The sequence below is a fragment of the Triturus cristatus genome, chromosome 3_2, assembly GCF_964204655.1.
Source record: "Triturus cristatus chromosome 3_2, aTriCri1.1, whole genome shotgun sequence".
NCBI classification, from domain to species: Eukaryota; Metazoa; Chordata; class Amphibia; order Caudata; family Salamandridae; genus Triturus; species Triturus cristatus.
This window is the reverse complement of record NC_140584.1, coordinates 922,624,073-922,652,002: the sequence shown is the minus strand read 5'-3', so window position 1 is coordinate 922,652,002 and position 27,930 is coordinate 922,624,073. Positions and strand designations below refer to the sequence as shown.

The 27,930-nt window shown below is 43.0% G+C and overlaps 1 protein-coding gene across 1 annotated transcript in view; it reads right to left on the bottom strand.

Moving 5' to 3' along the window:
- Nucleotides 1–26,950, bottom strand: part of SMG8 (SMG8 nonsense mediated mRNA decay factor) — an 80,620-nt gene extending 53,670 nt beyond the window's left edge. Inside the window, exon 1 of the mRNA XM_085649384.1 lies at nt 24,887–26,950. Coding sequence (XP_085505510.1) covers nt 24,887–26,762 — 1,876 coding nt within the window. The 5' untranslated portion in view covers nt 26,763–26,950. The remainder of the gene's footprint in view (nt 1–24,886) is intronic.
- Between the last annotated feature and the right edge of the window lie 980 nt (nt 26,951–27,930).

Genomic DNA, 27,930 nt, shown 5'->3' with positions numbered 1-27,930 from the left:
TATTTGCCTAGGATCACATAATCTGAGATCAATTTACGGGTCACGTTTATTACAGTTAGGTCGAGTGGATTATTCAAGTTACTAGACCTGTAATTTTATGATTTTTCAAGGCTTGAGTGCGGGTTCAATGATAGCATGCTCACTGAATAAAGCAGTCCGCCAATTTATTCAAAGGGAGACTGGAGTACATGTGCTGTAAGCAACCAGGCAGCTGAACTGCTGCATCTGCAGTACTGTCTTGTTGAACCACGTGTAATAACACCCACAAAGCCCTCGAACTGCCAAAAATTAGCTCAACACTGGAAGAGGGCAATGGGAATTTTAGTCCCGTTTTTAAGCACAAGCACACCTGTGAGACTCACCCTTCAGTCCCCAAATTAATATCCGATTTATAGATCGCTTCGCAAAACCCTAGTGGATCCACATGCCCCTAGGACCTTGTAAAGGGAATAGTGACTGATTATTATTTCAGTATACTTAATATTGGTCAGATAGCTCCAAGATATAACATGTATACTGCCTAGACACATGAGAATCATGCTTGGGGGGGTATATCTCAGCCCCATAAGGAGCAGCCTCCTTCATTGTTTTTTTAGAGGGAGGAGGAGGATTCTTACTTTCACTGCCCTATTCAACTATCATGTAAATAAAGACATGCACTTCTTATATAGGACGTGCTTGACATTTTGTGTTATTTGACCGAGACACCCTGCATGTGAATTCCTAACTCATATCCGTCAACTAAGATTGATACCTCTCCTTTTTAATGATTTTTTTTTTTATATATGTGGGGAGGTGAAGCCATCCATAAACTCAAAATGCCAACATTTTTAAGGAGACCGAGGTCATATACTGATGTCCATATACCAATGCAAATAATAAGGACTGTAGTTATGCTCAAACTAAGTCTATACCAGGCATGTGTATTAAAGTAAAGGATGCCTGGATGTTAGGTCATTTTTAGGGCTCACCCCCAGTGATGCAGTGCAGAGCACTGCTCACGCAGGCGAGAGCCCTTTTGTGGAGGGTTCCAAAACAGACCCTGGAATCACACGAGCTCGTGCGTGTGCTTTTCCTTTTGGGTTTCGCTATTGAGCTTTGCGTGCGTGTTTTTTTAAATAGAGCACGCAATAGGCCAAAGGAGGGCACTTTGCTCCGCCCATAGTCTATTGGTGTCTGTTACGCGCACCAAAGCCCATATATTTTCAATTATCGTGCCCAGACACAGGAGCTATAATTGAAAACATATGGCTCGCAGTGGCGCGCGCACACCACTCACGGGCGTGTCTTTTTTTTTTTTTTTTTACAATAGCGCGATCGCTTTCAGTGCCGCTTGTTAACAATGTCTGTGCCCCACGTGCCCCATGCTCTGACATTGCCTCCACTGCTGCTGGAATCACCTGTGCCAATCAGAGGTGACTGTCGGGGAAGGCTGGGGCTGAGTCAGTACTGTCGGGGAAGGCTGGGGCTGAGTCAGTAGAGAACATCTCGGAACTGGGATAGCATGTTCCCAGTCAGGCAGTGGGATGCATGGTATGCGTGTGCTGCCCTTGAGGGTCATGCTACACTGCAGGCTGTTTTCTAGTGCGGCTGCCAGGCTCGGGTGAAATCACAGTCACACTGGCCTCTGCTTGGAGGAAGGTTTGTAACCGTTGAAGGCAGACTAGCTAACACTTTTAAAAGTGTGCACTCAGCCACTGGCATGAAATTGAACTACAAAGAACCCACTCGTGAATGGAGGCAGGAGGGTAAATGAGGCCTACCATCCCGTCTGCAGCCTACCCTCCACACACGTGGATAGTGGTGCTGGAGGGCTGCTAAGGCATTTTGAACACACTGTGAGAGTGACCCACCTGACTTCCTCAAAGTCGGTCGCACGCACGACATCCCTCCACTTGGAGCACTCTGCCAGGCCTGATAAAGACAAAGTTAAGGTGACATGACATTGACTGAAAGTGCCATCCAATGGCAATAATATAACATGATTTCAAACATCTTGAAATAGTCTTTGTTGCTGGCTCACTCTCTGCTGCGTTAGATTTATAGTCTTAAGGGGCACAGTGCCCAAAATAATTGTTAGGTTCACAGAAATGCAATCTTGAAGAGTGCGACCGAGAAATGAGGTTCACTGCAGACTCTGTGCATATTAGCATGCTTTGTGCAGGTTTCAACAAAAGCACTGCAGGGTGAGAAACGAATCACCCTACTCTCTTAAGTGCACCATTCGTTTGTAACGTTTTATCAGGCATCGGTAGCCTATTTATGGATTAAACTTGGAAAACAAATTCCTCGGCAACTGGACTAATTTACCTTTATTACACAAATGTCCCAAATAGCGGTGGCAATCTTCATTTATCACTGCAGGTCACTTACTTCTGCAAGTTTGTTCTTGGGGAAGACCCCAAGCCCCTCCCCATGCTGGTGCATTTTTCACCTCACTCGTAACCTGCAGCATAATAAACCGAAACCAAGGATGAAGAAGCAAACCGACACATGCAGGAACATGAGCAGAGGGACAGAGCTGATCACCTAGAACTGCTGAGACTGTGCCACAGAAATAGAACAAGCATTGGCATAGCCAATAGGTCTCGCTTTTGGGACCTTATAAGTATTTTTTTATGCACCACAATATTCTTGGTGCAACAACATCAATTGTTGCATGGCTAAACACTTATAAGGTCCCAAAAGCGAGACCTATTGGCTATGCCAATGCTTGTTATTTTTGGGTACAATGATAAATGTGTTAATTGGTATAAATTAAAACCTATTCATAACCTATTTTCCTGCGATTTAAAAAAAAGAAAAAATATAAAAAATGTTTACAATTTGTAAATTGACAGGCAGTGTTTTGAATTCAATAATTAGTGGTACTAATATTAATTGAAGTGAAGCACAATAGAAATGGCGGTATCTGTTGCAATAGCCTGTGTTAACAAAAGTAGGAGAAACAATGACTGTAAACAACAAACTGCACTACGATTAGGGCTTTCAGTTTTCTAGTGATTCATACAGCCTTACTGATGTATACAGATAAAAACAGAAAACAGCGTGTCCGTATTTATACTTAAAAACAGAAAATTACAGAAAGCAAGTCATCTTATGACTGACTCTCCATGCGGTCATTCATGACTTCAAGACCAATACGGAGGTAGAAATACAGCATGATAATTAAGAAAACAAGATATTTCTTTAAATACCTGTCAATGTGCTTTTATTAGAGCACATCGTTTTTTAAATATCGTTGCTTATAGCAGCAAAATCAAACAACCATATGTGAATGTAGCCCATGACCGCTTCAGGTCCCAGGTCGCCACTCCGCACGCCGCTGCAGTAGCACAGAGACCGCTCCCAGCCCTCCCGCTGCTCAGCCAGTGGTTCAAGTCCCACACCCTCCGAGCCACCGCCAGCCTTCTCCTTGGATTCATTTTCCCTCTCTCAGCCTTTTAGGTCTCGCCTGACCCAGCACATGCGCTGGTCTGGCGAGACTTATTGAGAGGGCTCCAAAAAGTGCTACCAGGCCAGCCTAGAGCTACAGTGCATGTGCGCGGGCGCGCGCGCCTCTCTTTACCGCGATTACTTTCGCAGCCGCACGGCCGCGTTGATGTTTGATCGCGATCATTTTCACTTTCGCGGCCGCTTGGCATAGCCAATAGGTCTCGCTTTTGGGACCTTATAAGTATTTAGTTATGCAACTGTTGCATGACTAAACACTTATAAGGTCCCAAAGGCGAGACCTATTGGCTATGCCAATGCTTGTTTTGTCTGTCATGGACCCTCTTGCCTGCTTTGGGTCCTATTTCAATCTATTTTATTGGCAATCGCTTTACTTGCTCTTTCTCTGCCTTTTTCTTCATTCCTTTTTCGCCTGCCGTTGGCATCTTTCCCTCCCCCCCTCCTTGCCTCCCTCCCTAGTCTTCCTCCCATGCCCTCTGGAACTGTTCTTTTCCCTTGTTGGGCTGTTTCCTCTTTTTCGCTGCCAACCAGTTTGTGCTGGTTCACTGCCCCCGCAGCTCCCAACCCCTGCCTTCCTGTCTCTCAGACCACTTCTCTCACTTCTCTGGGCTACTTAATGGACGCCGCAAGGTGATCACGCGCCACTTGAGTGCGCAGCGGGTGTGCCGCGGGAGCACCAAAGGCAAACCCGTCTGCGCCTGGACAGCTCCCAGTGCCAGGAACCCTGGTTCCACCGCCCACCACTGCTATACCTTCGACAGACTCCGAGCACTCTAGTCCAAGAGCTGGGACATTAGCTGCGGCATTGCTTCACCTCGCTCTGTGGAAGGACCCTTCACCTAACTGTGTCTTGTGACTAATCATCACGCATTTCATAAACATAAAAGGTAGAGCAGCTTGCCTATGTGTTTACTAGCCATTCATACGGATAGCGGACTAAACGCAGCTGTAACAGGAAAACGTTTACTGCACATGCGTCAATTGCATCCACGCAATGTGACGTCTAACGGCTTGGAGGGAATTTCCTACACATGAGCAGAACACATTAATATGGCATCTTCAAGACCCACTTACATGGCACCTGCTTCGCGACCTAGAAAATGCTCTATTTACTAAAAGCTAATGCGATGAAAGTACTAATAATTTAAGGGAAAGAGTAGAGGTGGGTGGTATACAGTGAAACCATTTATTTTTTAAATTAATATTTTCTCTTTCCATTAGTTTGTATTTGGGCCTCGTGAGGAGTCACCTCTACACAGCGCAGCACCCGATCAATGCAAAATGACGGGCGCGATACGGCAAACAGGTAGTCGGGTCAGCGGCCTAGCGGACCAACCGGACGTTCCTAACGATGCACCAATCAGAGGCGACCCAGGCGGAACTATGGGGGATAAGAAGGCGGAGCCGGGAACACCAAGGGACGCGGAAAAAGGAGAAGAGGCGAATGCAGAGGGAGAGGCGAGTACCGACGGAGCAAATGAGGAAGCGGAGGAAACGACGGAGGAGACGGTGTCCGAGGACGTACAACACCCAGACGAGGAGAAGCAGTGCACTGACGGCCGCTCCAGGAGCAACGCGCTTGAGTCCAGCACTCCAACGGTTGGAGGAGAAGCTGCGACTCCCTCCCCCACGGCCCAGGAGGGTCGTGGGTTAAGGCAAGTACCCAAGGCTGGTTTTTTTTTTTTTTACACTAAGGGACTGGTGGGCAGGGGTCAAGGCTCACAACCCTTTTACACTAAGCATCCCCTAACACGTAGGCACCGCACGATAGGGACAACGGTGACGGGTGCACTTTCCCCTTATTTCTTCGTGACCCCCAGATCCTTCCTCCTTCCCCGTGACGTCCACTGACAAGCTCCATCTCCCGTTACATCCCGAGGGATCCCAGCGAGACGACACCAATAACCAGAAAAACACCACCAGCGGACTTGAACTGTGCCTTCCAATACTCCCTGATCAAGCCCTGTTCCCGGACCAAGAGGAAACCACTAAGAAGGAAGCTACCATTTTGTTTATTATTATACCTCTTTACAATAAAGCATCCTCATATGAGTCCCCAGAAAAGAATCTCCCCAGTGTGTTCTTTTGCATATACAGCACTGTGCGGCTCGCCCCAACCAGTGAAAGTCTCACAGGCGTTCTCGCCATGACCTGAGTGTTCTGAGTGAAAGTCGTCTGCGCATGTCCAACCGAGGTGCACACGAATGGATGACTCCATATTTGAATCGCGGCCAAGGCCACAGACTGCTAAACCCTGGAAAAACCAAAAGGCGAGAGTTCAACCATTTAAGTCATATGGACATTGTTGATAATTTGTTGCCGATATGAATACAATAAGAATGGGAAAAATAAAATTGAATATAAATTAAGGGGATGGATTTATGAACAAAAGAAATGCTATGCCATCATGTTGTGATGACATAACGCCCCTTGCCTGTCCAATTAGAATTCGTATTTTTACGATATTGCAACTTTATGGGGTGGTACATGAATCCCAAAAGGTATAATTGGGGTGATTGAGTTAGTTAAATTAGATTTTGATGTTGCGGGCGTGTGATCGAGAATGTGAGGATGCTGTGAGCCAGAGATGCTGTCGGAGTGATGCTGATGAAGAATCGATTGCAGAATTTCTTACTCTAAGCAATTGATTAGAAAGAAGATCGCCGAAGAATCTCGAGGAGGAACAGTGTGTCAGAGAGGGGTGCAGCGAGTCGTTGGTTCTAGAGTGGTCCACTATCCTGTCCTGATTCCTGTCCAGAAGCCTTTTTCACCTGTTCTGTCCCAGGGGACCTTTACCAGCTCTTTGGCCAGGGAGTTGTAAAATTGTAAAATAAAATTTGTATATTTCTGATATACTGCTCTCTCTATCCTCTCCTTTCTGAGCAAAAGTCATTGTATTGATCTGAGAGTGTATTTTGATTAATTGAATCTTGCTTCCTTGATTGATGGTGCCTGTGGTGTGCATTTGAAATGGTTCACTCACATTTAAATTTTAGATAAAGGTTTTTAAAACTTCTTGTGTATGTCCTTAATTTTCTTATAAAATCAAAGTGAAATTAAGGTTATGTGCATTTCACCATCAACTAGTTCCAACTAATTTGGTCCATCGACCAAATGGAAAGAACTTACTGATCAGTGAAAGGTTAGTTAGGATGAACAACTAATCTTGAGAAATTAATCAACTTATAAAACTTTTGAAGAACTCCAGCAGTTTTACCAGATATTGTGTGTGTATGTTTTCATGGGCCCAGATGAGTATATGTTATTGGAGTATCTGTTGTTGGTGCGCCACTGGATCAGTTTTCTGGTAGCAGACGATGGTTAATATTGACTAGTTTGGTGATGAGTATTAATTTTTGATTACTGATTATATGTTCTTAAAATGAAAAGTTAGTATCTTGTTTTATGTTGTCTGGAAAATTCCCGGGAAAGGAATAGTGGTAAATGGAAGCCACACTGCAGCGAGTTACTCGTCTGTTGGAATAGCACTGAGAAGCTACGCAGGGCCGGCAGTGTTAAATTAGGGACTATTTCGTAGAAAAGTGAAAGTGATTGATAGCAGAGAGTTCGCTGGTGAAACTTTGGTCTTATATCTCCTAGAAGGGTAACACCGAAGGAGTAGCAGGTTCGTCCGAGCTTGGATGAAGGGTAAGCGGAAGGTTTTACTCGCAGTGTATGAAGAGTAAGCGGAAGGTTTTACTCGCAATGGAAAGAAATAATCTATCCTTTGGTTTTAGTGGAACAGGCAGAGCAGCGAATGTTTTTATGTTGTTACTAACGAAGAATTTAATAAAAAGTATTGAGAAATAAGTTTTCGTATTACCTTGTGAAGGGAGGGTCAGTCGCCGGAGTTGTACTGACGTCACAGAGTGCCGCACTAGGATTGGTGGAAACAGCGGGTGTGTGCGACAAATGCAGATTGTAAAGGAGGGGTCAGTAGTAAGGAGTGATAGTGATGTCACAAAAGGCTGCGCTGGGATTGGTCAAACCACAAGCGTGAGTCAGATTCTGATTGGTTGGAAAAGAAGCCGCGTTAGTATTCCAACGGAGGAAAATTGTATGCAGAATTCTGATTTGGCTATTGTAGAGAGTCACCCAGAAAAACGATTTCAAGGGTTTGCGGACTACAATTTTATATATATAGACCCTAACCCAAAATGTATAGAGAAGAGAGAAAAATGTCATTAATTAAAAGAATAAAGTATTTTTTTAAGAAAGATAAGCCCGTTTTGACTAGAAATTTTTGAATTTTTTAGAATTCTTATCCTGCCACCGAAAACACCTGCTTCATTTATGATGATGGAGAGAGGTTATCATACCTGTGTATGGTTAGAAAATTGTATAAAATACACCAAAGGTGATGTAGTGCTAGCTTTCCCAGAACATGGTACGTTTAATGGGAGAGTTCTTCAGAATTTGAGAATGAATGAGTTGGAACCAAGACCTAGGTTAACTCAATACGAATCTTTAGAAGAATGGGAGACCGAGTCATATGAGTGTGAGAAATCCAGGAGGTGGTAAATAGAAAGGACTTTTCCCTAGATATTTACGCAAGACACAAAATGGACAGATGAAGCAGTGGAGGAAAGCAATGAGTTCAGAAGGATTATATCCAGTATTAGTGGCTGAAGAACAATCTGGGGGCAAGTGTAGAGAGAAAACGAAACATCTATTCGAGGCAGGTTATGGTGAATCAGAGGATGAATTTTTGGAGGATATTTTAACTAAAAATCCTCCACCATATCGGGAAGGGACCAGTGGAATAGTTACTCCAAGTGCACCAGAATTGGGAACACCCATAGTTCGTCAAATTTTACATGATAATTCAATAGAGTACTCCATGAGAAAGAAAAGGAAGCTCTGGATACAGAAAATAAATCAGATGAATTTGCATGCAAAAGCCCTGACAGTCCCAGTAACAATAGGGCCTGTTATATGAATGTTCCAAATCCTCAGACTGTACCCACTCCTGCAAGTGAACCCAGAAAAGAAATAGTAATAACAGAAGATCAAGCCAGTGAGTGCAGCTCAGTCATTTCTTTAATGGACCTCCCTATAAGGGAGCCAGTAATTGCAACCCCAAAATGAGTTTTACCTAATTATTCAAAAGAACGAGTTAATGGCACCTTCAGGGACTAAAAGAACAACAGCAGTCACTCCAGAAGATTTGGAAAGGTGGGCACAAGGAATACAGGGACGAAGTTCAGTCCCAAAGATTCTAGACATTTACAATTTAAAGTAGAATTGGAAGAAATGATTGCTGGAAATGTAGGAATAAGGAGACTGAATGATTACAATGAAGAAGAGTTGTTGTTTATAAGTATTACGAGAAAAGCAAAGGTGTATCATGAGAAGTTGATGGAAATAGCTGCCGAGATTGGAGTGGACATAGGGAGATCTAAAGGGTTTCAAAAGCCATATCGAGTGGAATTTACAGATAACGATTTGGAAAATATGAATGTGTCTGGTAGAAAACTGCAGGTAAAAGAGTTAATGAACATTTTGCAGAAATGGGGAGACACTGACAAATGGAAAACTAGGTGGACAAGAAAAAAGGAGGAAGTACAAACCAAGGAAGCATTGACATCTGCTTTCTTAATGAAAACCTCAGAGAAGGTAGAAAGGTTGTGTCCTATGAGAGAAGTTCCTGGTGGTGGATATGTTCATGTTCCGTGGAGCAGACAGGATATTTTGTCATTTACAAATGATTTCCCGAAATTGAGGGGGAAACCTGTGGAGGGGTACAAACAGGTTGAAAGGTTTGTGAAAGTTTTGAAGGTTTTGTTGAAAGATCTGGATGGTTTGTTTGACATTGTGGTTCCTGCAGATTTGTGGACAGAGTGCAAAATTACAGTTGATTGGCCGAGTGAAGAGTATGATAGAGATTCAAAAACAGGAGCACCTTCAGACGAGGTGAAGAAATATTATCAAGTAATCACCTACTTAAAAGGAAAGCTTCCTCCTAAAGAAACAGATGCATTGATGACATCTTAAAGTACGGCAAATACTGTGGTGACAACATTGAGGCCAGGCATAAAAAGTTAAAGGAGAAAATGATGTGGGCTCAAGTGAAATTGGCAGAACAGCAGGAATTAAAATTAAATGCACAGACTGACAAAGAGCCGAACCAAAGTGATCAGGGAACGAATGGTGGTAAATAGAGAGGACGAATGAATAGAGAGGAAGCGAAAAATAAATGTCCTTGTCATGGATGAGGAAAGCTTGGACATTGGAAGAATGAGTGTAAGAGTATTCAGAATAATAATGGGTCAAATCAAAATTTAAATCCACAGACGCAGAATGAAGGGGTTGTGAATCAGCCACAGCAGGTAGTTAATCCACAGTATTAGGTGCCACCAGCTCCTATGCCAAACTTTGTGAACCTACAAAAGCACACTACAGACGCCAGATTTCCAGGAGGAAATGGTAAGAAAATGTTTGTGATTTCACAATATCTTTTGAAAAGTAGCAACAGCGATACAGATGATCAATGACGGTCCCCGAGAGGGGAGGAAGAGGAGTGCGTACTTGGCGCATCCTTGCCAGTACATCAGTCAGGTCCATTTATCGATGGGAAAGTGGAAGGCAATGACGTCACTTTTCTATTGGATACTGGTAATCACTCTGCAAGCACACCAGGAAATCTGGGACACCATAACCAACCTCTCCCCCGACGTGATGTTCATAACAGAAACCTGATTCACCCCCTCATTGGCACCCGACGGCCTTCGCGACTACCCCCACAGGATGATCTACCGTGACCGACCCAGAAGATAAGTCGGAGGCATTGCCATCATCTACATGGACTCAAATGCACCGGCTCGAATGACGACAACACCGATCATGGAATACCTCAACTTTTAGAACCAACCAGACGCCAAAACCACCGTCAGAGGAACCCTCGCCTACAGACCCACGTCCCAACGTCAGCAATTCCATCCCCCGGACAATAGACTCTAACCACTACATCTTCCTGGGAGACCTGAACTTCCACCCAGAAGACCTCAACAATGCCAACTTCACCACCCTCTTTGAGAACATGAGCAATATCGCCACTCTCAGCTAGTCACCACCCCCACGCACAGCGCAGGACACACACTAGACCCAATCTTCTCCACCAGTGACAGGGTTAAGTTCTCCCACACAACCAAGCTGACCTGGACAGACCACATCATCATCCGCTTCACCCTCGATGGCCCACGAGATACCAGTCAAGACGTCCCACCCACACACACTAAAACTAGCACTGTACTACAGAACCCCTCTGGATCACCACCCTCAAAGTAGAACCCGTCCCCTCTGATACCGTCAAACTTAGCGTTCACAACTTCTCCAACTGGATATCCTCAGCAGCCAACACCTTCGCTACCACAAAGAACACCACCAGCTACAGACCTACTAAGTACACCACTTGGTTCACCCTGGAGCTGCTGACCATTAAGAAGCTAGAGAGACAATGGCATTCCAGCAAGACCCCCACCAACCTCGCCACCTTTAGATCCGCCACTCAACAACTACCTCCACTGTATCAGGGAGGCCAAGAAGGAAGCCCTGACCAACCGCATTGAGATGAGCGCCAATCACAGCAAGGAACTCTTTAACATCAGAGAATTCTCCTGCCCCTCTACTACCGAAAACACAATACACCCCTCCCAAGCCCTCTGGGACACTCTGGTGGACTACTTTCACCACAATATCACCGACATCTACAGCAACTTCGACCCCCAACCTCAACTACCAACGCACCCAAACTGATGCCTCCCACTCCCACAAGATCACATACTGAAAGCAACTCACGACAAAAGACACCGTCTACATCATGAACACCATCCACCAAGTGATGGCGGTGCCACCCACAGAAGTAGACCACCAAGCAATGCCAACAAAACATCTACAACCTAGGAAAGGAGGTCATTGACAGCCTTCTCACGGAAATCCTCAACACATCCATCCCCACAGCCACCGTTCCTGATGCCTGGAAGCACACAGAAGCCAAGCCCCTGCTGAAGAAACCCTGCGCCAACCCCAACAAACTCAAGAACTACAGCCCCAAATCGCAACCCCCCTTTCCCACCAAAGTTTGGAAAAAGCCATCAACCGCCAACTTACGGACTGCCTCGAAGAAAACAACCTGCTTGACGCTTCCCAAAATGGCGTCCTGTCCAATCACAGCACCGAGACCGCCCTGACTGCAGCAGCGGACATCAGACGCCTCTTCGACATCAGTGGAACAGCCACCCTCATCTTCCTCTGACCTGTCAGCAGCCTTCGACACCATCTCCTGATGGAGCAAGGATTCATATAAAACAGACTTTCTCGGAAACAATCCTCTCATATAACTCGTAACTCTATAATAATTATGTATTTTGTAAACTAATATACACCACCTTCCATATTTTAGCTAGAATGACGCTTGCTTATGTGTTTTACTAACAAGTAACCCAAGTGAAACTTAAAATGGCTGCTAACGCGGGAAACTGTACTGCGCATGCATCAACGCAGGAGGGAATTTCTTGCACCTGCGCAAACGCTTTTAAAATGGATGCTTGTAAACTCACATGCTAGGCATCTGCTTTGCCAAAACTAAAACATGCTATTTACTAAATGCTTATGCGGGGAGAGCTATTATAAGTAAATAGGGTTAGAGTAGGGATAGGTGGTATACAGTGAAATCATTTTAGTTTGAATTTAATAGGTTTTCTTTTAACCTTTCTACTAGTTCGTATTTGTGCCTCCGAGCTATGCTAAAGGTTGTACAGCACGTGACTCCTCATGCATGCACAGTAATAACAAGCCGAGAAGCTGTGATGCAGAGCATGAAACCCGTCCAAGGCCATCATTGATACATGGCCTGGGAACATGATAGACTTCCTGAAACTGAATGAAAACGAACATCAAATGTATACATTTGTCAGATAAAGATGTGAACACAGGTGGGACAGGAGATATTTAGGATTTGCAAGAGACGAATATATACAAAGGTCATCACCTAAAATGTATGGAGAAAAGAGAAAAATGTCATTATGTAGAAAATTAAAAATTACTTCAAGAAAGATAAACCCAATAAGACTAGAGAGGGGATTCTTATCCCACCACCGAAGACACCGGCCTCATTTAGGACGATGGAGAGAGGATACCATACCTGTGTGTGATTAGAAAATTGGATAGAATACACTAAAAATGATGGAGTGTTAGCTTTCCCAGAAAATGGTACGTTCAATTAGAGAATCCTTCATAATTTGAGAATGCAGATGAATGAATTAGAGCCCAAACCTACAGTACATACAGTATGAGGCATTAGAAGAATGGGAAACGGAGGCATTTGAGCATGACAGATCCAGAGCATGACAGATCCAGAAGTAGCAGAAGTTGGAGGATTTTTCCCTAGGCAGATGCGCGAATCACAAGAGAATCAGATGAAAAAATGGAGACAAGCAATGGTTACAGAAGGATTGTATCCTGTATTGATGACTGAGGAACAATCAGGAGGAAAGTGTACAGGGAAAACTAATCATTTGACAATGACAGGTTGTGGGGCAGAAGATGAGTTTATGGAGGATATTTTAACAAGAAAAAAAACCTCCATACAAAGAGGGACCCAATAGAACTACTCCAAGTGCCCCTGCCTTGGGAACACCACAGGTTATACATGACCCAATGAATGGGAGGGTACTTCAGGAAAAGGAAAGAGAAGCAATAAATAAAAATAGAGAAGAATTAATACAGAAAATAACCCAATTGAATACACACCCTGAAGCATTGACTATATCAGTGACTAAAGGCCCCGTTGTACCATTTCATGGGATAAAGTGAGTTGTCCCAAACCATCAGTCAGGACAACTCCTACAATTGAACCTAGAAAAGAAAATATAATAATTGATGATCAAGCCAGTGAATGTGATTCGGTTATTTCACTAATGGATTTGCCGATAAGAGGACAAATAAATGACACCCCGAGAAGAGTTACACCTAGCTGTTCAAAAGAGATACGTTTAGAAACATCTATAGGAATTAAAAGTGCAACAATAGTGTCCCTGGAAGAATTAGAGAGATGGGCACAGGGAATGGATAACCCGAACCAACAACCAAAGATTTTAGATATTTACAAATTAAAAGTGGAATTGGAAGAAATGATAGCTGGAAACGTGGGACTAGATGGGCTAAACCTTAGTCAAAAAGAAGAACCCCCTTTGGGTAGATACACATACATAAAACCACACTCGCTATAGACACCTTATGTCACCAATGTGTAAGCCACAAACAAGGGAATAAAGAAATCAAATAGCAGATTCAAATAAAAATAGTAAAAATATAATGTGTAAATATATAGACATTACATTGTATCATGTTTACTCATAATAAAATATACATATAAAATTTATCATAAAACAATTATAAAAAAACAATGTAGGATCCAATATGGTTAATGCAATTAAAAAGACATACATACAAATAATACCAGAAAAAGAATAAAAAGGAGAAAAAGAAGAAAAGGGAGAACAGGCAGGAAAATAATTCCTTAACTCAGAAGGAACTACTAAATATCAGATAGATCCGTTGTTAATTCATAAGAACATTATTGATCTTAACAGTTGTCTACATGAATTTATAGTAGGCCTTCGTTAGATTGCATTGACGCATTTCAGTGGGCAATATGTTTAAGCTGTCACCTTCTTCAGGAAAGGACAATAACTCCCATACATTGAAAACCAATTCTTAATATTGTTGATGAACTAGGCTGAAAAGCCTCTATTCCAGCCACGGAGGACAAAACAAGTTCCTCTTTTTCTTTCCGACTCCTATAGGTGTCTTAAGAAAGATGTCAGTACAAATACCCAAGCGCGACTCGCTTCAAGCATGCACATATGTTCAAATATGATACAATTTGTCATATAGATATAGCCAATACCTTTTTATTGTTAGTTTGGTTTCCTGGTGGGTGGAGGCATACCCTACTAGGAGGAATGACAGCATAACAGTTGCCAAACTGCTGTTGACGGAGCTAATTCCGCAGTTTGGTTTCCCAGTAACTTTGGAATCAGATAGAGGATCTCACTTTAATAATGAAATAATTTGATTAATCTGTGAAGCATTTAAAATTTAACAAAAACTGCACGGTGCATGTCGCCCAGAGGCTTCTGGAGTGGTAGAACAAATGAATGGCACAATCAAAACAAGGCTGGCAAAGGTGTGTGCATCCACTTCACTGGAATGGCCAGATGCATTACCTCTTGTTCTGATGGGACTCAGAAGTATTCCTGACAGAAACACAGAATTGAGTCCCCATGAAATTCTGAAGGGAAGAGCAATGAGACAAGCATTTATACCTGGACACAAACTGTTGAATATAACTGATGATCTGGTATTAGATTATTGTAAAGGATTGGCTGACCTAGTGCGTTCTGTCTCTCATCAGGTTGGAGAAGACGCATTTGCCAGGCAGGCAAATCAAGCACATGATCTGAATCCCGGAGACTGGGTGTTGGTGGTGAAGGATCACACCCGAGAGTCGTGCCTAGCACCCAGGTTATACTGGTCACAATAACAGCAGTAAAATGTGCAGGTATACCTAATTGGATCCATGCCAGTCATACCAAAAGAGTACCAGCTCCTGAGGAAAGGGAACCACAACTGACACAAGCAGTAGAGGGTGCGGAAGTGTTGTACAGCTGAAGAATCTAGAATAACAGGTTCTGAAGTAGCTGATCAAGAACAACTGAGCACAAGTCAGGAAGACTGGATACCAGTGGTTGATATACCCGAGGCGATTGTTAAAACAAGAAGCAGAACCCGATTAGAAAGACAGGAAAATAGAGAGGACCAGACAGGTGTAGAAGAACAAGCTTAGGAAAAGGAAAATAAAACTGTTGGAGACCCTGAGCAGGATCAGACAAGGAAAGAAAAATATACTCAGACAGAGGTGAACCAACATATTCACGAATCTGTGGAGGGACAGATAGGCCTAGAAGAACACGTTCAGGCTGCAGAAGATCAAAGTGCAGTAATACCGAGCAGGACTCGTTAGGATCAGAAGAACAAGTTCAGGAAGAAGAACATATCGAAATAAGACCTGAACAGGATCAGATAGAGGAAGAAGAACATGTTTAGGCAGATGATGTCACAAAAATAAGCCCTGAACAAGGACAGATAGAGAGGGACTCTGAAAACGAAGATAATCAAATTGTGCCACAACTTAATGAAAATAAAAGAATACTCGAGAAGGACGAGGAAAGTGAAAGTGCAGTGCAAGCCAAAAAGGTCAGAAAGGGTGATAATTGGCCAGGTGCTGTTAAAAAGATTAAAATATCACTTAAAGACAATAAGTGAAGAACCTGAACAAGTCAATGAGATCTCTAGTCAAGTGCAAAACCCAGGCGAAGGAGTCTTAAGACTGCGAATTTTGAACAATAAGTTCAAAGGTCCTGAATGGATCTATGTGATTCTTGAAGACTTTGAGAATCTAGATTTGAATGAAGAAAGTGACGAAGAATTAATTGTTGAACAGATTGACGAAGGAGAAGTGAGACCTCCTTGAGGATCAAATAAACAAACGTCATAAAATAAAGCAAAGAAAAGAAGAGAAATCTTCTTAAACTAAAATGGCTGATGATAGGGTTACTGGAAGACCAAAACAAAGTTGTATAAAGAAGTGTTGTAGAATATGTATTTGTAGTATATTTTTAGTACTTATATTTTGGCTAGTATTAACTATAGCCATCCCTTATTTGATGGTAACAGAAAATAAAAATAACACAGATACTAATGGAAAGGTAGCTAACATAAAAGGAAATAGAGTAGACTTAGAAGCACCAGATGAGTTGGAATTACATCACACTGTGACAAATAATGACACTGCTTTAAATGTATTCACAAAGCTATTAGTTCAGTATGTAGACACCGTGGAGATTAATGATGGTTATGTATGTATGAAACTACCAGCATCACTGGCAGAAGGTGTCACCTATCACCATTTACCATTAACATATGGTATTTCATGTAGTATATTAAGTAGTTTATTTTATCGAACAGGAAAATTACAGTATTATTACTCAAACGTAGATGTGATTTTCAGAGGTTCCTAAACGCAGGAATATGAATCCAGTTCTCAGCACTAAAGATGCACAGTTTATGGGTGAATATTTCTTAACTATGAAGACAATAGATATAGCAGAAGCACACAAAAACAATCTAACATGTTTATTACACGAAGAAGAAAAGATTTTTGAATTTAGTAGAGGAAAGGAGACAGGACTACCAAAGAAAGGCTTCAGAAAAAAAACTCAGATTCCTCAATGGGCTGAGAAAGAGGAAAGTTTTACAGCTGGCATGACTGAGGCTGCTATGGCTCTAGATTTTGAAAAGAAAGGGAAGATCTGCCTCCACAGTTAAAAACTGGCTATAACAATGTATTTATTGGTTCCAGTGAATGTGAACATAATTTTCTGGTCATTGGAGGATGGGGACTAAAAGGGGGAACAGATCCAGTATTTCCTGGAGTCTATTATGTGTGTGGGAATAAAGCTTATTTCAGGCTGCCTGCAAGATGGTACGGGAATTGCTATTTTGGAATAGTATTCCCTAAAGTCTATCATGTGAAAAGAATCACTGGAAGCAATGAAAACAATAATGGACTAACACGTAGCAAAAGAGCTAGTTTTCAGAAATAGTAGGCGACAAATTTAGTGCATTGATACCTTCAGTGGGAGTCATTCTAAATTCACGAAAGATTTGTCAATTATCTACACTGGTTGATCGTCTATCGACTGATACTGCTGGAGGATTCTTGATGATCAATTAGGTCAATGGTTTTATAAAATCGACTTGCTCTTGATATATTATTGGCAAAAGAGGGCAGAGTCTGTAAAATGCTGAACGCGCAACATTGTTGCACTTATATTCCTGATAAAAGTGTTGAAATCGGAGGGTACATTAAAAATATTTCAAAATTGGAAGAAGACTTAAAACCACTGGAAGTTGACAGTGTATGGAAGAAATTAACAAACAGTATTACTTCAATAGGGAATTGGTTTACTAATGTAGGCAAAGGTCTTATAGGCCACATAATACTACCTATACTTCGAATAATAATATTAGTCTTAGCAATAATTACATGGTACAAATGTTGTAGAAAGAGAAAGAGATATGAAATAAATGAAAAGGGAAAGAAAAGAAAGTATGAAGAAATGCAATTAGAAGAAATGATACGCAAATTATATAAGAAAATGAAAAATTTGAAAGAAAAGGATGAGGAAGGAAATGAACATACCGTAAAGGGAATTGAGATGTGCTAAAGTTGGCATCTGGTTTACTGATGGGTAATTTTGTGATGGCACAATGCCATCAGAGAGGGGATTGATGAAGCAAGGACTCGTATAAAAGAGACTTGCTCAGAAACAATCCTCTCATATAACTCTATACTAATTATGTATTTTGTAAACTAATATACACCACATTCCACATTTTAGCTAGAATGACGCTTGCTTGTGTGTTTTACTAACAAGTAACCCGAGTGAAACTTAAAATAGCTACTAACGCGGGAAACTGTACTGCGCATGCGTCAACTGCATCTACGCAGTATGACGAGTCTTTGCTTGGAGGGAATTTCCTGCATCTGCGCAAACGCTTATAAAGTGGCTGCTTGTAAACTCACATGCTAGGCATCTGCTTTGCCAAAACTAAAACATGCTATTTACTAAATGCTAATGTGGGGAGAGCTATTATAAGTAAATGGGGTTAGAGTAGAGACAGGTGGTATACAGTGAAATAATTTTATTTTGAATTTAATATGTTTTCTTTTGACCTTTCTACTAGTTCGTATTTGGGCCTCCGAGCGATGCTAAAGGTTGTACAGCATGTGACTCCTCACGCAGGTGCAGTAATACCAAGCAGAGAAGCCGTGGTGCGGGTGCTTGAAACCCGTCCAAGGCCATCATTGATACATGGCCTGGAAACATGATGGACATCCTGAAAACTGAGTGAAAACGAACATCAAATGTATACACTTGTCTGATAAAGATGTGAACACGGGTGGGAAATAAAGCATGGGAATAAGAATTAACCCCTTCAGCGCTGCGGGAATTCCCCCGCGGTGCTGAAGGGTTCGAGCGCGGGCGGGCCCATGACGGAACCGTTCCGTCATGGGCATGGAAGGGGTTAATGGGCGGGTACATCAAACAAAGAAAATTATTAAAACTTAGCATGGTGTGATAATCATTCCCCCTTGCCTGTCCAATCAGATTTAGGAGTTTCATAAAGTTGAAACATGACTGGGTGGTTCATGAGAAATGAAGAGTATAATTGAGTTAGTTTAGTTAGTTAGATCATCTGAAGCGATGCTGAGAAGCTGAGAGACCGGGATGCTGTCCGTGAGCTGGGCAGATGCTGAAGAAGAATCGATTTGCAGATCTAGAATTTAAGCCAATTAATTAGTAGAAGATCGCGGAAGAATCGAGGAGGGAGCTAACGCAAATAATTAGAAGAAGATCGCGGAAGAATTGAGGAGAAAGACAATGTCAGAGAGGGGTGCGACGCAGGCGTCGGATCTAGAAGAAGTTATCTATCCTGTACTGAATCCTGTCCTGAAGTCTTTGTCACCTGATCTTTCCCAGGGGACCCTTCCAACTCCTTGGCCAAGGGGTTGGTTTCCACACCATCCTAGGTAAATATACTTCTGTGTAGTATGTCAATGTACTGCGCTCTCTATCCTCTCTGAAGTACTGTCATTGTGATACGTCATTCTAAAATAGGTGACTGATGAATATATTACTTGATCTTTCTTCCTTGGAGAAACGGAATTCGTACTGTATTCTTGTTTTGGCTCACATGAATTAACTAGATAAACAGTTAAAACTTCTCCTGAGTCTGTGGTTATTTAAAAAATAATAAGAAAAATAAATTCTATGTCATTTCACCATCAACTAGTTCCAACTAAAAGGTCCATTGACCAGAGGAAAGAACTCTTTGATCAGTGAAAGATTAGTTAAATCTGACAGGTAGCTAATCTTATAAAAAGACATTTATAAAATTGACCCCCAGCGGTATTTACTAGCCTATGTGAATGTGTGTTTATGAGCCCAGGTGAGTATCTGGTATTTGAGTACCTGAGGTTGGTAACCCGCTGGATCACTCCCATCACACCCTCAACACCAGACTCCACCACATTGGCATCCAAGGCAACGCACTGAACTGACCTCCTCCTTCCCCTGTGGCCGAACACAGAGGATTCACCTACCACCCTTCTCCACCGCACCCAAAGACATCATCTGTGGCATCCCCCAGGGCTCCAGCCTCAGTCTCTTCAACACCTACATGACATCTCTTGCAGACATCACCCGTGCAACCACAGATTCAACATCATCTCGTACCCCGACAACACCCAGCTTGGCCTTTCCCTCACAGAAGACATTGACTCCACCAAAGCCAACTTCCGTAACACCATGACTGACCTTGCCAACTGGTTTAAGTCCAACTGCCTAAAACTCAACTGGGATAAATCAGAGGTCCTCATCTTCGAAAACAAGTCCTTCCCTTGGAACGACACATGGTGGCCCACCGCACCCGGCCCCTCACCCACCCCGCATGCAACCTCGGAATCGTCCTGGGCAGCTAACAGCAGCCAATCAAGGCCTTCTACTCTGCCTGCTTTCACACCCTACGCTTAATTTTCCAATGTATCCCAGTCTCGACCAGAAAGACGGTCATCCAGGCTCTCGTCTCTAGCCGACTTGACTCATAAATGCACTCAATATCGGAACCATCAAACAACTCCTGAACAGCATCCAGAACTCAGAAGCAAGGCTCATCCACGACCTCCCCACAAGAACCAGCATCTCCCCTTACCTCAGAGATCTAATAGGCTCTCTGACCGGGAAAGAAGCCTCTTCAAACTCCTCGCTCACGCCTACTAAGCCCTCTACAATTCTGGACCTACCTACATCAACAAGCGCCTGACGTTCCACCAACGGACCAGGGAGCTCCGCTCCTCCACCCCTACCCTGGCCCACATCCTCCGAAGCCGATGTGGCAGTCGCTCCATCTCCTACCTCGCCGCCAAGTCCAGGAACGACCTCCACCTACGCACCTCCCCTTCACTGAAAGTCTTCAAGAAGAAGCTCAAGACCTGGCTCTTTGACAGTCACGGCCAACCACCTGAGGCCCACAGAACCCCTGTGCCTGGAGACCCCCCGGGGTTACAAGTCACGCTCTACAAGACCTAATGGTTGATTGAACTTACACTTCTGGCTTACATAAATATAGATATATACTAGTTGCCAAATCACTGCTTCGTAAAATACAAAATAAATATGGATAAATCCTGATAATATGAGACAAAAATAAATATGAATATAAACAGGAGAGGATGTTAAAAAAAAATAAAAAAAAAAAAAAAATTGGAAGACTTACTTATAATTTTATGCTCTTATTTTAAAAAACAATTAAATACTTAAAATATATATGTAGTACTGGTATAGATTACAACATAAGTCTGAAGAGAAAGAAGATGCCTAGAGTGATTACAGTAGACAGAGTACTAGCAGATTGGAAGTACAGCAATCAGTACCTAGAGATTTTACATAAGAACAGGCCATGATGAGCGCCCAAACTCATCTCTCTCAAATTGGATGCGTTTTCCATCTTTTGTGGAGAAGGTATACAAAAGAAATACTTAGAGGTCATGAGGAAGGAGTTTGAGATTCCCATCTCTGAGCTTGAGACAGACTGTCATGGGGCTGTGTTTCTTAAAGACACTTGTCTCTGGAATAAAAGTCTTGAAGCTGAATAGTGAACACCAGGTAATGAGTGCAGAATTCTATAAACCCTGGTGGCCACTTTATATATGCATGTGGAGTCAACAAAAAGGCATCTCAGCATGAGGGATGAAAATGTTGATAGCTTGACACAAGATAAGCCACTGACTCCACAGTGGTCTTGAGAGGGGCAAGATGCATTTTGGAAATACCAGCTAGGACTTACAACAGCCTAAACTCCAAAGCATTAGGGATGCTATTATTGATTTGAAGTCGCATTCAGCGTTGCGGAATTTTAATGCGCTTAGACACAATTTATGTGGGTGGTGAGCTTGAGTTTTATCTCCAGGGCAGTGATTAGGAATTTGGTGAAATCAATACTGTTTGACTTACATTAAAAACATTGAGCGGATCAAGCCATAATTGTACAGGGGGGGGGGGGGTCACTGAAAAGGGGCGATGAGCAGAAACTCTGTTTTCTAAAGATTAAGCTTCGGACGATGCAGAGTTATGCACGTGTGAACGGTCAGGGCAAGACATGTCAGCAGAAGAGGAGACTTGCAGTTAGAAAAAGAATATTGCATTTAAGTTGTGAGATATGCCAGATTACGTCAGCAAGGATTCAATATACAGAATGTAAAATATGGGAGAAAGGTTAGAGCTGTGGGATATGCCTTAAAAACGGAAGGGAGCGAATATTCCAATTCGAACTACTGAAAGCACCATGTCAAGAGAACAAGCTGAAGACATTATTTCCCTAACACTTCTTTTTAGTACAAACGATTTTGTGATCGAACATATCAAATGGAGGCTGCAAGTCTAGCAGGATGAACACAGGTAGGAGTCAACCAAGGCAAGGACTTATATGACACCAACTACTGCTTGGAACAAGGCAGTATAAATTCAGAAGCCTACTTAGAAATCCGATTAGAGGAAGCTGTTTTAAGAGATGAACTGCTTGAGTTGATCAGTCACCAACTCTCTAGGAAGGAGAGACCCAATCGGAGGCAAACACTGTTTTGATATGTGCCTGTAGACATTGTTCTTTCAATACGAACTTAAATTGGGTGATCTTGAGGCAAACAGTGAGCTTACCCTGGGCAAGTGAGAAGGGCACAACTCTGGGGTAGGCTTGGTTCAATAACTGGAGAGTTTAAGGTTTGCAATACAACTAATTTCCGTAGTTCTCTGGCACTTTTTTAAAGTGATGGCTGTGGCTCTTATGTGTGAAGGGAGCAAAAGGGTAAAAATCGTAATTTTTTCATTTTCTAATTATAAATACTGGTCTAAGTGTAACAAGTTATTCATTGTTCAATAATGGTGAAATAGCAGGTAGATTAGTACCTCTGTGTAAATTTTTAGATGAGAAAATCTGTATTTTGCGTGTCCAGACTTCTGTATAAAAAATGTTTTAGCAAACATTCTTCAGTTGGAATATGGGTTCTGAATAAGTAGTGCTGAAGGATTTTAGCACCATTTCTATTCAATGGACCTAAGGTTTTCCTGTCCTCACTTGAGTTCAGCCTAAAACCAATGGCTGGATTATTCGGTTTTAAACTTTTTTCTTCTTGATCCAAGTAATTGAGAACTTCAGCTTTAGTCTTGCTCTGCCAAATGCGGAGTGATTTGACATTCGGATAGGGTACTGAACAAGGCAATAGCCCCAGATGAGGGAGATCTCTGTGCTTGGTGTCTCAGACCCATGTCAGCTATCACGTGGACTGGTCGGTAAACTTAGTCTTTGTGAAATAAAGGACGAAGAAAATCTGCAAATCGTTTTACTATTCAAATACTGCACGATGCATGATCTCGAGACCACCAATATTGATAATGATAACATCCACGGTTGGAACCCTTATACTGAGCGTGGCTGATGTAGCGTTGAACTTGATTATACATTTAGAACGAAGGAGGTAAAAAAGAGAATGCTACAGTCTTGTTTTGCCACCCCAACGTAGATATTGATATAAGAATATTGTATTCGGAAAAGTAATTATCTTGAACTGCTTTACAAATGTCATTGGGGGGTATATATGCAAGGTGGCTTGCATTATGCAATAGTGGAAAACCACATTCTGCTGCAAGGTTGACAAATGTATGTGTCATAGTCTGGAGCAGTATTGTTTGGTTATTTTAACCATTATTGACGCTTCCTAGGTAAAGCTGCACCTTATTTGTACCAGTTTAACAGCAATCAGGAACTGAAAATTGACCAATTAATCTTTGTAAAGGGTTTTTTACTGCACTTTTTTTAGTAACATTTGATATGTTCAGTTAGAAACCATTTTTGAGAAATCTGAAAATTATGCAGCAGGTGGTGGATTATGTAGCAAGTAAAGCAAATCCATACTTTTGCGAAATAATGTCACGGTCACAGAATCAAATATTTAAAGTGGCTTACATGACATTAAATCTGGTATCTTATGAAGGGCCCGTTTTGAGCTCCACAACTAGGCAAGGGAAAGTAGATTAAGATTCAGGCAAAATGCATCTGAAATGGAGGCAATCTTTATGTATCAGAGTAATCCCATCACCAGTTCTTCGTTCATGGTCGAGGAGGGTGATATAGCCATATTTAAATCACGGGGTTAACTGTTTAGTGTGATTACATTGATTGTAGTTTCAGCCCCAGTACAGAACGGTGGAGGGGAAAAAATTATGTTGAAAGCTACCCCAAACTAAAAAAAAAGCTAACAGTGCCAGTTCACCTCAAGAACACTAGAGATATATATTCCCGAGAAGCTTGCAAGGCCCAAAAATACTACGGTGATCCCTTTCAAGATAGCCACGGCTTTACCCAGCTCCTGGTTCTGACAAAAAACTAATGAGGACAGATAATAAGTCAAACTAAACATGGCGTCATGCACAGAGAAAGAGGACCCAATATCATCCTAAGCATAGGCCCCAACAAAAAAGAGAAGGCTGGCCAAAAGTGTAAGATATTTGAGTAGCTTCCCACATCTTTTCCTAATGCAGTGCACCAGGAGTCAAAAGGAAGGTATTACAATTGGAACAACAGCCATGCTCAAGAGGCAGAACGAGTAAATTATCTAGAATCTTCTCAAAGTAGAGAGGGTTGACTCCCTCGACTCACACTGGACGGACCTACTCAGGGAGCAAGCACATTGCTTCATGTTAGAGTTCATCTAAAACACCCAACCAAAATCCAGTCAGGTTTGTGGCCAACAAATTGAGGGCATTAGACTAAAGCTTACTATTTAGACCCACAAGGCGGTCCAACTTGCTGCTCCATCTTGATTCAGTCTAGCTTTTGCAAAGGATGTGCACGGTGAATGTATAAAGCGTTCAATCCTCAAGACCCTCACCTAATAGAAGTTAACCACCAGAGAGCTAGCTATGTGTCAACGCCCAGCCAGGTCCCTTATTTCGCAGCAAAAGAATTCCAGCCACACCGGGAGCTCAAATAACAGTAACAAAGGGACTGTAATGAAGAAGAAGGACGTGGTGGTATTTTATTTGAATACGGAGGTGAAAAGAAATTAAGGGAAATGCTTTGACATGAAGTCAGCAGATGCATCACCGCGGACAAGTATCCCTTCTAGCTTACTATTATTTTAACTTTTGGAACATCAGAACCTATTCCATATTGCAGAATAACGAGTGACTTTTATAATTGATAATGCAAGCACTGCAAACCTACAGAGCTTTGTCTGCCAGGTACCTACCTGGTTTCGGGAGGAAATGAAACTTATGTACACAATGCTGGTCAGATAAGCTCCTCTCCTCGCAGAGTTGATGTCCGCTGCTCCAGAACTTGTAACAGTCTTCACTGAGGTGGAGGGCGTACTTCTGAAAAGCTGGTCCACGGGCATGTTGGCTATATACACGAAGTGCTTGGGACAACTGGTTCTTATGAATAGTCGTTGTGTAATTATGGGGCAGGTTTGATTGATACGCGCTGTGGGCCATGGGCAGTGCCTTTTGGCAACGGTTTTCAGAAAATTTGGTATCGGCGTCTAGAAAACCTTCCAAGACTTTCATGTTGCTCAGGACTTTTGCAGTCAACCCTCCAACATAGGGCGCTGGCTCGTCGTCCTTATTTTCAATCACAGCTTCGTACAACTTCAAAGCTACTGACATCCATTTTTGATAAGTGGGAAGCTCAAAGTGTGATGGTTGTGGGTTCCTGCCCACACTATCATCAAAACCTTTTTTTGTCAACACAAGGTCCACGTGCTGGAAGAGAAACTCCTTGAGCGTGCAGTCAACTAGCTGACCAGAGGAGCTTGTGTTACTTTCGATATTGAATGACAGTTGTCGGCTATGCCTCATCATCTGGAAGCGCCGGGGCCCGGAGATGGGCATGGGAGACTCATTGTCCCTCAGCACGCAATTATGCTTTAGTTGTTCCAACAACATGCCAATGGGGTCTTCATCTTGTCCTGGCAAGATGTAAACAAACGCCTGGTTGGCAGGGACAGTGAAAAGGCAGTTGACGCTTTGGTTGGTCAGTACCCTGCTTTTTCGAAAAATCCTGTAGATCTGATCTTCTAAGGCATGCTGCAATCTTCTTTTGGGAGAGTGTTTTTTTGGCTTTTCGCTTAAGGAATCAGGATTTTTGCTCTCCACTTTCAGAGCACCGTTCAGCTGAAAAACGAAAAGGAGCCTAGGAGGGCAGGACCGGCAGTTTAGTTTCCAGTCCAGGCCAACCGAACAGTCCTTGATCGATGCCTTAAGGGAAGGCAAGAGCTTCTGGCGAAGGGTGTCAAGGGCCCGGAAGACTTTATCATAGGTAATGTCAAAGGAGCAGGTGGGGTGGGCCAGCAGCAGAATGTGGCATACAGAGAAGAGGTAGAGCAAGTTCATGCAGTAGAACTTCTCCTCTTGCTTCCAGAAGTCGTGGGCCTCGGCATGGGTGGTGTCGTCGCCCAGAGCCCTGCAGGCTTCCAGTAGCTGCTGGCTGTCACACACGGAGGTCAGGACCAGGAACAGCACCTTGCTATCCTGGCTATGATAGGCCTGAATCAAGTTATAATCCTGCTCTTGATGCTCATCAATATCCTGTCCGCCAGATTTCCTGTCATAATCATCCTCGTCTTCCTCCTGGTCCCCCTCTATATCTTCCTCTCCGGCCCTCTTGTTAAACCCCTGATAATCATCTTTATCTTGCCCCTCAGACAACCTGTTGTACTCCTGGTGCTCCTCACTATCCTGTCCCTCAGATTTTCGGGTGCTGTCCGGGCTCTCCTCCAACTCCTTTCCTGTAGGCTGCTTCCTGTGATACTCCTGTTGTCCCTCCTGTTCTTTTCCATCATTCTGCTTTAAATCATGCCCCCCTGGGTCGTTCCCTAGCTGGCTCTGGGTCTCCTCCTCAAAGAGTCCTCCGGGCTTTCGATGAAAGAGGGGGAAAACCTGGCGGTCGCAGAGAGTGTTCACCACGTTGTGCTTCTCGGACATAAGTCGGGCCGCCGCCTTGCCGAAGAGGCCCACCACGCAGACCTCGTCATCCTTGCAGTTTAGCTCCCCTACATCAGAGGTGAGCAGGTCTCGTAGGACAGAGGGGGCAGCTAAGTTCACGCGGGGAGCCTCCCGGCAGCCCATACCGAGGCTGCTGGGGCCGCTGACTGCGGACGCAGTGCTCTGCTGAACACTGTCCGTGCTGAAACTGGAGAGGCGGATCTTCGTTCCAAAGGTTCCGGATACCGGGGAAGAAAGATTGAAAACAGACAGCCTCTTCCGCGGCGATTTTCTTTAAGATCCTTTTAATAGATGGTGTCCGGGAAGGTGTTGGGTTATACACCCTGCCCAACCTAGTATGGCCGACATCCTAACAACATACCAGCAAGGTCGCCATCTTGAAATGGTACAGTATTTTATTAGTCCTTATTTTAAAGTGCCGTTAAGGAGTGAATAACGTGTATTGCAGATTACATTGTAAATAGGATGTATTCCGGCACTTGTTATGGTGTAAAAACTGTAGTAATTAAGCGTTGAACTTTTTAATATTATTTTGAATACTTGATATTTTTGAAACGTAGTGAACTTGTCCATCCGTGACTTCTGCGGTGAAAGCTAATCCATTTATTTTAGCTGTGGTCAAATTTCCACAGGTCAGTGTTGTTTGTCTTTTGTTTCTCAAGTGTATCTTTACTATTTAGCTAAAAAGCCATACAATTCAAAGCAGTGGTCCGTCGGCTAGACTGCCGACTTTGGTGCTGGAAACTGGGGTTCGAGCCTCGTAGTCGTGTTCACATCCTGTGATTCGGGGCAAATCACTTAATCTCCCTGTGCCTGAATGTGTAATGTAAATACGGCGCTCGTGTCGAGTTCGCGCTATATATGCAAAAAAACAAAAAGTAATACAAGCATTGGCACAGACCATATGTCTCGCTTTTGAGACCTTATAAGTGTTTAGCCATGCAGCACGTTCTCCTGAGTGCTGTGCAGCCAGGGATTGAAGAGCTATACAATTTCTACACGCTATGTCATGCAATCTGATTCAGGAATACATGCTTGTCTCCGGAAACAATTATGCATGGACACAGTCCAAGGATTTTTAACAAACAGACAGAGTGTCTTGATCAAATGCATCCGAAAAACATCAACTAGGAGAAGATCCTTCTTCTACCTCGTTGCAAAGACCTGAAACTCCCTACCTCTGCACCCCAGGCAATCACCGTTACTGCCTCAATTCAGGAGAGACCTCAAGACCCGGCTATTCCACTGAACTGCAGATTCCCCTTAAAAGTCTTATGGGTGAGTATTCGCG